Here is a 12,891-nt window from a genome sequence, read left to right on the forward strand (position 1 = left end):
TGGATGATGGGACAGAGTGTACCTTCAGCAGATTCACAGGTAATACAATATTGGGAGGAGGGGCTGACACACCAGAGGCTGTGCTGACATTCAGAGGTGCTTGGATAGGCTGGTGAAATGGGCAAAATCACTAAGTTCAACAAAGGGGATTGCAAAGTCCTGTGTGTGAGAAGGAACAGAAAATGCTGGGGGCCACCTGTTTGGAAAAGTGTTTGACAATGAAGTACCTGGAGGTCCTGGTGGCCTCTAAGCTGGACACAAGCCAGCAAGGTGCCTTTGTGGTAGAAAGACCCCAAAGCCTCCCAGGATGCATTAGGAGTGCTGCCAGCAGGATGGGTGACATGGTCCTTCCCCTCTACTCAGCACCTGGAGTGCTGTGTTCCAGTTCTGAGGTGCCCAGTATAAGAGAAACATGGACATACTGGAGGTAGTCCAGAGAAGAGTCACAAAGATGATGAAGGGATTGGGAGACCTTTCACTTGAGGAAAGGCTGTGAGAGCTGGGACCTTTTATTCTGGAGAAGAGAAGGATCAGGGGGGTTCTTACCAACATTTATAAATACCTGATGGGAAAAAGAAGATGGATCCACGCTCTTCTTAATGGTGTCCAGTGAAAGAACAAGAAGAAATGGACATAAATTGAAATACAAGAAATTCCACTTAAACATAAGAAAAAGTTTTTTATCATAACTGTGATTGAACACTGGAACAGGTTGCCCAGAGATGTTGTGGAGTCTCCACCCTCAGAGCTTTCTGACTGGACGCTGTCCTGAGCAACCTGCTCTAGGTGATCCATCCTGGAGCACAGGGTGGGACTAGGTGATCTCTAGAGGTCCCTTCCAGTCTCAGGCATGTTGTGATTCTATGACAATTCAGAAGTCACTGACTTTCTGCCAGTAACGGCTCATATATGGAAGTCAGGTAATGGAGAAACAGAAAAAACATTAGAACAGGGATTACCCAGTTGCTCTCAGTTAGTACTCTATTGACACCAATGGATGATCACCGGTTTTTGGGACACTAAAATGAGGTCACAAATTGGTACAACAAAGCCTATGACATCAATCACAGTAGTTCTGCATTTAGTGAAATTTTTATCTATCCTAAAGGCTCAGTTCATATGCAAAGATAAGGAAGATTTACTAACATGCATGCACACATACATACACAGAGCCTAATCCCAGCCTCAATCAAATCCAGGGAAGCCCAAGCCTGAGCTACAGGAAACGTGTCATTGCTAACAAGGCCATCAGTATCTTCACTAGTTAAATCCTTGGTCAACTTCTTGTTAGTGTCCCTCCTTATTTGCTGTACCTAAGGAGAACGTGTTTCTGCTTTCCTTTAGGCACCAAGTCATTTTTCCTTTGAGAGTTAGCAGTTGGTTTTGTGACAGCAAATGGAAAAATATGAGTATCACTTCAAAGCTGTGTGTATAGAGGCAACTGAAGGATCCAGACATCAAAGGAAGAATAATTAAATCCCAGTCAGCCAAAGAAGTCCAGTGTTGGTCTGTATGCACAAAGCTAGGCCAAGGAGTAAATAGAGGGTATTTCAGAGCATAGGAACAAAAAAATCCAGTCAGCTGGAGAACAAAGCCTGTCTAATATATTAGCAGTAATCACCCACAATCCCATTGATTTACCTTTCTTGCCTGCTTGTTAAGTATCACTGTGCAGTGATAAGCAGCCTTCGTACTGCCCCATACCCAACTCCCTCAGTCATTTCACACAGGGGTGTACATGCTATGGTCAAGAAGGCATCTCTGGCCTTCTTTAGTCACAATAAATATGTCAGTGAAGTGTCCCTGATGTTTTTTACAGCTGATTCTTATCAGCTGGCTCTTATCATGCTCATTGCATCTTGCAGACCCTGCACTGACCAACCCAGTAAGTGTACACACAGAAAAAATTCAGACACAGACCTTTCCAACTCCGCCAATCTTGCCTCATGTAATCTCTAGATATCTGGAGCATTCAACATATTGGCTTTATACAGCAAACACCTCCATTTAGGAACCTTGCAACTGGATGAGTCTCCATGAGTCTCCACGAGAAGCATGTTCGGCTTCTATTCCATGCTCAGCAGGACAGTCCCACTAGTATCTGCTGTCAGCATTTCTACCCTTCCTGTAAGTGCTGCAGCCTGATACACCTTAGCAAGCAACACCTTGCCTGGCAGGCAAGGATTTGCTTTGATTCCTTTTACATAGATTCTTTTATCATTCCCATTTTGCTGCCAAAACTAACAGTCCTTTTTCCCTTGTACCTCTCAAGGATCCAGAGAGGAGAAGAAACTGGGCAAGACCTTAATGGAAGGATGTTCTTTTAACATGCTCCAGTCCAGTGAACACTTCCTTGGAGAAAAAGCTCAAGAGGGAAGGGGAAATGGAGTTACCATCTTCCAGAGAGGAACAAGCAGACTGTACAAATGTCTGTCATAGCAGGGTATAACTGTGTACATTACCCAAAACTCGCCTGCTCTTTGCTGTGCATATGGATCAAACGTGCATGAGAGACCTTCATTAACATATAAATACAAAAAGCTTTCAGGAGAACAATTTGATTGTCTCTTGCACTGAGCACTCTGAGACAGCCTTCTTCTGAGAAAGGAAGATTAGATATGACAGAGGAACTCTGAGCCTAACAGTGTATCATATTTTTCCAGGTAATCTAATAAATTACCTCCCACCAAAAACTGAACTTCTTTATAGCATTAGAGGATCACAGGAAAAAAGCAAAACTGAAAGAAAAAAAGCCCTCTACAACTATCTGGAAAAAACACAGTAGGTAAAGAACATTTCTGTGACTAAATACATGGTAACAACAATGCCTCTCACTGAAGTAAGGCTGATGGGATGTGTGTGCTGGTTACTCTGAGCTTTATATCAGGTATTTAAAAGAAAGTTTAATTTCAGGGAGTTATTTTATGATTTGCATTGCTGCAGGCCTGTGCTGATATGTAATTAGATTAGAGGGCATTTTCTTGCCATACACTGCTGTTGCTGCTGAGAAACTACGTGGAGAAGATTTGCTAGCAACACTTCCATACAACTAAGCAGTTATTAACAAAACACTGTGGGAAAGCATAAGAGAACTGACTAAAGATACCCACAATCACAACTGCGCTCTCCTCTTGTTCCTGTGCCAAAATGGCTGAAAGATCTCCATAACAGTGTGTCCTCAGAAGTGGACTATGTCACTATAGCTATAAGGGAGCACTTCTAAGGTGTTCACAACATTTGCAAGCACTGTCAGAAGAGTTTCACAAGAGCAATCATGCTTGGAATCGAAGACTTCTCCAGCACAGCTGAGGTTTCCTAAGATGATGCTATGCTAGGTAACAAGGTACAGACCCAGGGATCTTACCTGTCTCTGAGGACCAGTAGGTTCAGATTCTCGTCTCCTTTGTCGGAGAGCTGGTGCTGAATGTAAGGGGGAGTGGGCTGGACTTCCTGTCTGCTGTTCATGCCTACTGTCAGATACTGTTTGAGAAGGTCCTTCATGTCTGTGGGAACTGTCCTCCTCAGTCACAGGCTGCATACCCCTACTTCGCCCATCATGCGTCTTCGGCCTGACTGCAGCATCTGCCCCCAAGCGCCTTCTCTCTTCACCATCTTCAATAGGCCTTAGTTCCTCGGGCTCCTCATCCGTGGTTCCAGAGGTGCTTGGCTCAGCACCTGGGTGAAAGTCCTTCAGTTCTGTCTCCTTATCAATGATAACCCACTCCTTGCTATCAAAGTCCTCCTCTTCTGCAAGTGGCACTGAGCGGAAAGCATTGCTGAGGGCTTCGTGTTCCACCGAAGCAGACACATCCATCCTACCACTCGCCTGCCGGTCAGCCTGGCCAGTATCAATGGACAGCATCTGGGCTGGCTGGGAGGAGCATACAAGCCGTGATGGAGAGCCAGGTATATCCATTCGAGACCTAGAGACAGAACATGAAGCCATTAAAAATACATCAGGTTTGTGGTTAAAGACAGGGATGATAAGAGAAAACCCGTATAGTCCTTCTCACCCATTTCTTGGTACGCTTCAGAAAGACAGGCTTAAGCAAAAGTATTTCTCTAGAACCTACAATGGCATAAAGATGTTCCCTAAAGTGCTTCAGTATAACAGCCAATTCAGTATCTCTTTTCCTCCTAGACAGAATCAAAGCCATTTTCCCCCAACAACACCTTTCCCCTTCGGTAAGTTTTACTGGTTCATGAAAAAAATATCAAACCAAAACCAAAACACCCCTAAATCCTAAATCTACTGTCTGACTAACTAGTGTCTCTCCTGGGCTCCTGTAACCAGCTTCACTGTGCTCTCTCTGTGGTGGCCACTGAGGCCTCTAAGGTGGCCACACAAGTTCTTTGAAGACAGCAAGAATCTTTCATCCCATCTGTGGGTTATCCCACACAGATAACCCCAACATATTCTGAAGAAGTACAAAGTAAATATGGCAAGTATCCTTCTACAAAGGGTAGTATAATGTTAGGCTCACAGTCTAAATAGCAGCAGCTTCTGCAGCCATGCAGAAATACCTTTCAAAAAGGCTCTGGAAGCTCCTTGTGCTTCAATAGCTCCGACAGCATCTCAGCTGGAGAAGCCAGTGGCACTCCTGTCTTTCTGCTCCACAGTGTTATGATCCAGGTTTCTCATTTGGCCTGCATCTGCCTCTTACTTTGCTTTTCCACCTGTCTCAGAGGCAAGCAGCTTGTTGCACAAAGCCAAAGTGTCTGCTGCTCAGATTTTTGGACATCTGCAGTGTGTTTTACAAGCGATTTCAAAAAAGATCATCTTGCAGATTCTTCTGGGAAAGCCTTTCAGTTTTTGATGAACAAAGGGGAAGTAGAGAAAGAGGTGAACCAAAGGTTGATGTGGATAAAAGTTGTGAGCAAAAACAAAGATCTCCGCAAAAGCCATGTGATGGATCTGAAAGGCTGTACTTGTTATAGTCTTAAAAATATATTGTTGTGAAGAAGGACCACTTAAGTATGCAAACTAAGAATGAAAAATGGTCTGTAGTGTGTGTATGAAGAACTGGATTTTAAAGAGCTGTTGCTGAAAAAATAAAACTCTGAATTTAGCCAACGTCTTCATCCATTCCCCAGCAGAGGAAAGACACCTTGAGAACAATAATTTACTCCAGAAAGCCAAAAGAATTTGCCAAAGCTGGGAATCAAATCTGTGTTGCAAAAGGATGAAAACAGAATAAAGAGAGATTGTGTGGTAGAATGAGATTGTATTTGCACCATACTTGGTGCACGCTACTTGGAAGATGAAAAAAGATACTGATTTTAAAACCAGAAGCTGAAGAAAGACAGGAGAAAGGGATGCATTTAGCATGATGCTGAGTAGACAAGGAAGAGAGGAAGAAAGAAAGTAAGGAGTTAGAGGCATTTAGTGAATATACAGGACTAGTGTTGCTGACTTTTTATTGCCTTGTTTCCCTTCCTATTTTAAAGAGTCTTTTTTCTGAGCAAGAAGAAAACAAACAGGTAGCAAGTTATTCAAACCCTAAATTATTAATAGCAACACAAACAGTCTTTTCTAAACTACAGAAAAGCATTAGATTACCCCAGTCACTCAATAAAACACTGCCTAATACACTGGGGGTAGTGCTTGGGGCTCTTCCTCTCTCTAGTTCCTTTACATCCTACTTCATTTCCAGCTACCTTCTCCTTGTGACTGTTCTTCTTGGCTGAAGTCTGTCAGATTTTCTCAGAGAAGAATGCCTGTCTCTCCCTTACCTCTTTTAGAGGGGCCATTTCACCACATCCTACACCCACAGTTCATGCCCTGAATTTCAATCAGAAGCAGAAAACAGATGTGAAGGGCATTACCGGTACCAAGGGCTTATGTTTTGTAAATATGTTCTCCAACACAAAATAGTTTAAAAAGCTTCTTTTCATTATTTTTTATTAATCTTGGGGTTTTTTGTTTATTTATTTGCTGTGGATCTGAGAGAAAGTATTCCTAATACCTCAAAATCAAGATGCAAAGTGTACTTTTGACACGCAAACAAGCACAATGCTGTATGCTGAAAAGTGAATACTACTACTCCTATTGATGAAAAATAAGGAAAAATAATAAAATAATGAAACCCACCAGATCAGGATCTGCCAGTTAGCTCCCAGAATACATGCACCTCTACGTGTATGTATCTTAAGAAGATTCATCCTTCCCTCCCACCAGTCAAAAGTTTTCTGACTGTTACTTTATCTCTGATTTGATGCTTTGCTTTTCCTTTGAAAAATGTCCTTCCTTCCACCTGTGGAGTTCTTCCCATCCAGGGACAGGATTGGAATCATAGAATCATAGAATCATAGAATCAGACAGGTTGGAAAGGACCTCTGAGATCATCAAGTCCAACCCTTGATCCACTACCACCACAGTTGCTAGACTATGGCACTAAGTGCCACGTCCAGCCTCATCTTAAAAACCTCCAGGGATGGAGAATCCACCACTTCCCTGGGCAGCCCATTCCAATGGCTGATTACCCTCTCTGTAAAGAATTGCTTTCTAATATCCAACCTAAACCTCCCCTGGCGCAGCTTAAGGCCATGCCCTCTTGTCCTACTGCTGATTGCTTGGGAGAAGAGACCAACCCATCATTCCCACTAACTCTCCTTATTAAGAGACATGAGTTTATATCTCATCAGAAAAATTATAAAGCTGATGAACTCCTCCACCCAGAAATAAACTTCCAGTGCCTGCTGATCTAACAATTAGGTTGGTCTCAGTGGTCAATCATCAAGACACTGCTAGAAACAGTAGGAGGCTACAGAGGGTGAACAAACCTTCTTTCATGTGGATCCCCTTTGCCATCAGCAGTGGAGAGGCGTTCTGACTCCGGGCTGTTCACACGGCGGTATCTGAGGGAGCGTACTTGTGCGGTGGGGGACTCCGGAGGCACTCGGACAGGGGAACTGGGGCAGACACCATTTCTCTGCTCCTCTTCCACCATGCACTGAGTCTGTAGTGGGTAAACACAAAGAACTTAAAAATCTGACCAATCTCATCCATCACTGTTGCTCACTGCTTCCTTCCAGGATACAGTTTCAGCTGCATTTTCACAATCTACGCAAGCAATTTCTGAAGGAATGCAAGGGTCTCTATGCCCTGGCAATTACCAAGTATTAAAATAAGGTGCAGGTCTTAAATAAATTCAAATATTTAAATGTCTTTACAGTAGCCTTTGCATTTCAATTACCCTGAATAGTCGATCCAAAGGAGTTACCATGGGTTAACCTACTGCATACACAAACTAACTGCTTATCCAAGATGTCTAAGAGCCCTTGTTTGCCAACGTTCATCTATGCAGAGTCCACACATTATATTGTGTGGGGAGGAAGGGTTGAAAATGTAAGATTTGGCGAGGAGATAGTGCTATTTTTAGTTGTTTCCGCTCAAGATAACCCTGCAGGTGGGAAGGCAGAAAGGGACCTGGAGGTAGTGATTGACAGCAGGCTGAACATGAGCCAGCAGTGTGCCCAGGTGGCCAAGAAGGCCAATGGCATCCTGGCCTGTATCAGGAACACTGTGGCCAACAGGTCCAGGGAAGTGATTCTTCCCCTGTACTCAGCGCTGGTGAGGCCACACCTCAAGTTCTGTATCCAGTTCTGGGCCCTTCAATTCAGGAAGGACATTGAGGTGCTGGAGCAGGTCCAAAGAAGGGCAATGAGGCTGGTGAAGGGTCTGGAGAACAAGTCCTATGAGAAGCAGCTAAGGGAGCTAAGGTTGTTCAGCCTGGAGAAGAAGAGGCTCAGGGGAGACCTCATCACTCTCTACAACTACCTGAAAGGAGGTCGTAGCCAGGTGGGGGTTGGTCTCTTCTCCCAGGCAACCAGCGATAGGACAAGAGGACACAATCTTAAGCTGCACCAGGGGAGGTTTAGGTTGGATATTAGGAAGAAATTCTTCACAGAAAGAGCTATTGGGCAGTGGAATGGGCTGCCCAGGGAGGTGGTGGAGTCATTGCCCCTAGAAGTGTTTAAGAAAAGCCTGGATGTGGTACTTAGTGCCATGGTCTAGTTGACAAGGTGGTGTTAGGTCATAGGGTTGGACTCTGATTTCAGAGGTCTTCTCCAACCTAGATTATTCTCTGATGCTAAGAATAATTTTTCAGTGTGGGAATTTTCACACGTGTTTCCTTTGGGTTGTTTTCTGTCTGATGAAAGAAATAGAATTCTCTCAAAGAAGATAATAGAATGTTGCTAAATACTTAAAAGCACTCTTTCCCACAGGCTTGGAGGGAAAGGAGATAGGAGAGTTTAGAATTGTAAAAACAGCCTGTTGATGAATTTGCATATGCATCAGGTCTTTAATATGCACAGCAAAGCCCATGCTGGGCTGGCGCTTTTGCCCCTGCTAAGTTTGGACTTAGCAGTGTATGTATGTCTCTGCAACGATGGAATAAATCTATTCTTCATACTTCAGCTGTGAGTCATGCCCATCTTGGTTAACCTGCATCTATCAATTCATACAATTGCAACATACAAACTTTTACATCTGAAGAACTTGATATGACTAAGCCATCTCCTAATTACCAGGGTAGTTCGGGGTTTTTGTTTGTGTTTTGTTTCTTTAAATCATGCTACTCTAAACAAAGTCCTCCAGGACATACATTCAATCACATCTGTAAGAGCTTTCCACAGACCCAAGGTCATGCAAGAACCTGAACATGCTTATAGACATGTACATATTTCCTCACATCCGTACATATTTCCTTTTTCATACGGCCTTATTGAATTTGATTTTTTTTTAATTTAGCAGCAGACAAGGGAGCAAAAGTAGGTGACTAACACAGTTGCCTTCTGCCTTCCAGAGTGTTGGTTCCCCTTGGAAGAGAGGGCCTGCTCAGGCAAAAGCATAGAGGCAGAATGGTCCAAGGGCTACAGTAGCAGTCTAGGATTTGCATTCAAATACTGCTGTGTTGCCAGCCATGCAACATCAGCTACCACACACTGCCTCTGTGCGGGAATGTGTATGGAGGTGCCAGTGCAAGTTCCCAGTGCGGAGAGTGCTTATCCTTCTCTGCTGCATGCCCTACATTCACTTGTCCTCTATTCATGCTAGAGGCTCTGAACATAAGCAGTTTCTCAGTAAAATGCTGCTGATCAAGACAGTTGTCTTTGTGCATGCAATGAGTACACAGCAAGTCAGTCAGTGTCCATAAATTAACAGACCTAAACCACTCAGGCTGGGTTTGGAATGCATAACTAAAGAGCCTTTGCAGCTAGAAAGAGTGGAGGAAAACTTCCAGGCATTAGAGGAAAAGCAGAATAGATGATAATGATTTAATCTGTAATTCATTCATGGCTAGGAGACGGTTAGTGACAAAGGAAGGCCAAATGCATTTGTGAAACGAGAAAAGTGCTGATATAACTGTCGGGTAGCAGGCAACTTGGTAAGATCCAAGAGCAGAGAACTGGGGGATGGTGTGGGAGAACAGTGACAGTAAGCCCTGTCCTTAGCACAGAAATGGGAGAAGTGGGACAGAAGGAGACTAGAATTGTGTGAACAAAGAAATAAGGATGACCTTAGAGAATTATTAGGAAGAAAAAACATGGCAAGATCCACTCATCACCTAAACGCAAAGAGCAAGACAAGGAGAGACAGTTACTTCTAGTGCTACAAGACTGAAAGATGAAGGACAGTGAAGCTGTGAATAGCAGAAGGGTGTTCAACGCACCAGCTGCCCTTGTGGTTCTGAAAGACACAAGGGATGCCTCAGATTACAAGCAGAGGTGAAGATGTGCCCTTAGACATCAAATCTGCAGCATCCTTTTTTTCTTCATATGGTGACTTACTTAAATAAAAAATTATTCTCTCTCAGAGAACACTCAGACTAAAGATAATAGGTCTGGCAAAGCAAGGCAGGCCAAGAGTCAGACTAAAGATAACAACCCCCAGGGAGAGAAAGCTTTGGAGAGCATGATGCCCTGAGGTCTACTGCATAGACTGCTGTGTAGCACAGACTTGTCAGAGCTGAAGTGCTCATTGCCATGCTGACTAACTCTGTAAGCTCCTTTGCCAGTAATCTGACAACAAATAGCATATTCCCTGGTGGGAGAGTCACCTGGTTATGCTGTGGATCTTGTAGAAACCTCTCCTGCCTCTAGCTGCTTTTATGATAGGGCTTGTGAATGACAGCGCTGGGTACCTAAGACATGACATAGAACTAGCACACAGAAAGGACATTTAGGACTCCCCTGTGCACATCTCAGTCTGACTGAAAGCATCAAGGCACCTGGTGGTTAAAAGGAACAGAAAAATACACAGAAGTTACCAGGATTTTTCTGTATGTTGTGTGAACAGAACTGTCCCTCTCTACCAGGCTTTTCTTATTTCATGTGCCTTCAAATGAAAACTTCTGGGAATGCACACAGTTACCAGTGCAAGACGAAGAAGTGATTTGAAGTTGGTTCATAATTCCCAGTGTTGGGGGATGCTGCTGCTAACATTCCATACATATAACATGTTGATCTGAATTATTTGCATTGGAGAATTTTAAGCAAGTTAGATAAGATTATTTCTTGTCCATGCATAATGTTTTTTCTAATAAGACTAAGGATTGCGAAGATATCTACATTGCTGAAATAAGGACTAACTTTTTACTGGTAGAGACTGAAGTGAATTCTGGTCAGACCCAGAAGACTGATAGATTTAACATGCTAGTCCACAAATGTCCACTAAAGACAGGTTTGTGACATGAATCCCATATGCCCTGACAACACTTTAAGACTGATGAACACTTCTCTGCTAACAGATTATATATGTATCTGATGTCCTGCCACAAATACTAACTTACTTACAATATGTAAGCTGATCTAAAAAATAAACTAACTGGTAGATCCTTGTACTTAACATTTACTATAGTATCATCATTCAGTGGGGATGCCTCCAAGAAATTAAGTAAGATTTAAATGAAAGGACTAAGAAACATCTTAGAGATTATGAGGAAAATCAACTGAAGTATACACTTCATGCAAGCTAAAAAGTGTAATATGACTTTGGAATGCAGAAATATGAGAATATTAAGTGATGGTTTCTCTCACTCTTCACAGGGGTGAAACCATCATTAGATGCTCCTTATAGATTGTCCTACCCATAGAAAGGAAAGTTAAAAAAAAGGAAGAGAGAAATCAGTGATGATTCAAGATACAGAAAAATACAGCTTATGAAGACATCTCTGATTAAATTTATTTACGCAAGAGGTTGGGACATAATAAACTTTTGGCTTATAATTTCCAAGCTTGGGGCATTTCTGATATTGTATCAGCTATGCAAGGACTAGAATTCCCTTGCTTGAAGTATCAAAATCCTAGATAATTATATGATTGTAAGAAATATTCACTTTAGCATTAGTGGCCTCCAAAATGTCACTTGCATAAAGATCCAAATTAATCCCAACGGTTTTTACTCTGTGAAAAAATTGTTTGTCATTTCCTCTTTCCACAAGGAAACTCCTCAGTGCTTTTTGGACTGCACTATGTAGCATGTTACATCAGTGGATCTGAGTGGCTTCTAGCAGTCTATGGAACCATTGCCCTAAATCCAACAGCCACAGGAGATCAGAGAATGTTCTTTACTTTGCTGATGCTGATCCTGAGTTTGTTGCGATTCACATCTGTCTCTTCCCAAACTTCACCCTCATTGAAAGCCGTGTTTGGAGTCTGACCAAGACCTTCCACTGGCCGGCCTGACAGGATGGGTGGAGCATTCTCCTGATCACTCAGATGTTCACCCTGTAGGACATCCTCAGTGTTCTCACGAAGCAAGTCCCCAGGTACTGGAGTGACATTAACCACCCTATGGAAGAGACAATATGATACAAATTATCAGTATTATATAAAGAAGGAGGCCTAGCACACTGCCCCACAGGATCTCCTTAGCAGCTTTTAGGGTATGACCAGGTTGAAAAACAGGCAGACCAGCTTTATCCCAGATATGACAGCCTGAATCAGAACATCTAACGTAAAGTCACAAAGACAGTGGGTTGTATCAGCAGAAGCATCTTGGGACCCTTGATACACAGGCTGAAAGCTTCTTCAGAAGTGCCCATCACACAGTATTGAGCTTAGAAGAAACTTCCCCCCTTGCACAAGCAAATGAAGCTTAATAGGCCTTATAGCTTTTATTTTGTGTAATACTACTAGGGATTACTGTTGTCCCCCTGAAAAGCACCGAGACAGACCAGTGAACCAAACCTTATCATTTTTAGTTTGGACTCACCTCCACCTCTGAGCATCAATCTCTGTGTACCTTTGCACCAGCACATGAAACACTCTGTAAAGGCTTAGGAGCTGTGTTAGAGATGTGACCAGTACATGCACTCAGCTGTACTCAGCTCACTGTCAATCACAAACCCACCTCAAAACAGGTGCTCTCACAGAAGCTCCAGGCATGTATGCCATATAATATGCACGATATACAAGCTCCATTGATCCTGCTCAGAGGTCTCCAGACATCCCTTAACGTGACTCCAACCCACACACTCACCCCTAGTAGAAAATAGGGGTAGTAGAAAATGCATTTTCAAGACAACAAGGACCTGAAACTGGGTTCCACCACCTTAGACATATGTTAATATATGAAGTCAAATCAAGTGGTGGCTGCCATGAGGCCCCAACTTCCAAGGATCATAGTGGTCTTGAAATCTTTAGAAAAATGAACTTATTACTGAGCTTGTTGACCATAGTCTGACTGGCACAACTGCAACACTCACCCAAACATGGCTGCTGTTTGCCTGGTGTTTTGCTGTGGTGGAGTTGAGGTGCTAGTGGACAACAAAATATCTGTACCAGCTTTCTCCCAGTCAAAGGCTTCATTTTCAGTGATGCCTCTTTCTTTCATGCTGTTCTCAAAAACGGACATGATTAGCTGGAATAGATTTACAAGAACAA

General features: G+C 43.0%; 1 protein-coding gene across 5 annotated transcripts in view; it reads right to left on the reverse strand.

Moving 5' to 3' along the window:
* Window positions 1-12,891, reverse strand: part of TTBK1 (tau tubulin kinase 1) — a 106,167-nt gene that overhangs the window by 32,809 nt on the left and 60,467 nt on the right. For all 5 annotated transcript variants that reach the window (XM_032682085.1, XM_032682086.1, XM_032682084.1 and 2 more), the window contains 4 exons: window positions 12,714-12,868; window positions 11,578-11,797; window positions 6,784-6,959; window positions 3,365-3,923 (listed from right to left, as the gene is read on the reverse strand). In XM_032682085.1, coding sequence (XP_032537976.1) covers window positions 3,365-3,923; window positions 6,784-6,959; window positions 11,578-11,797; window positions 12,714-12,868 — 1,110 coding nt within the window. The remainder of the gene's footprint in view (window positions 1-3,364; window positions 3,924-6,783; window positions 6,960-11,577; window positions 11,798-12,713; window positions 12,869-12,891) is intronic.

This window comes from Chiroxiphia lanceolata, chromosome 3, assembly GCF_009829145.1.
Source record: "Chiroxiphia lanceolata isolate bChiLan1 chromosome 3, bChiLan1.pri, whole genome shotgun sequence".
NCBI lineage: Eukaryota > Metazoa > Chordata > Aves > Passeriformes > Pipridae > Chiroxiphia > Chiroxiphia lanceolata.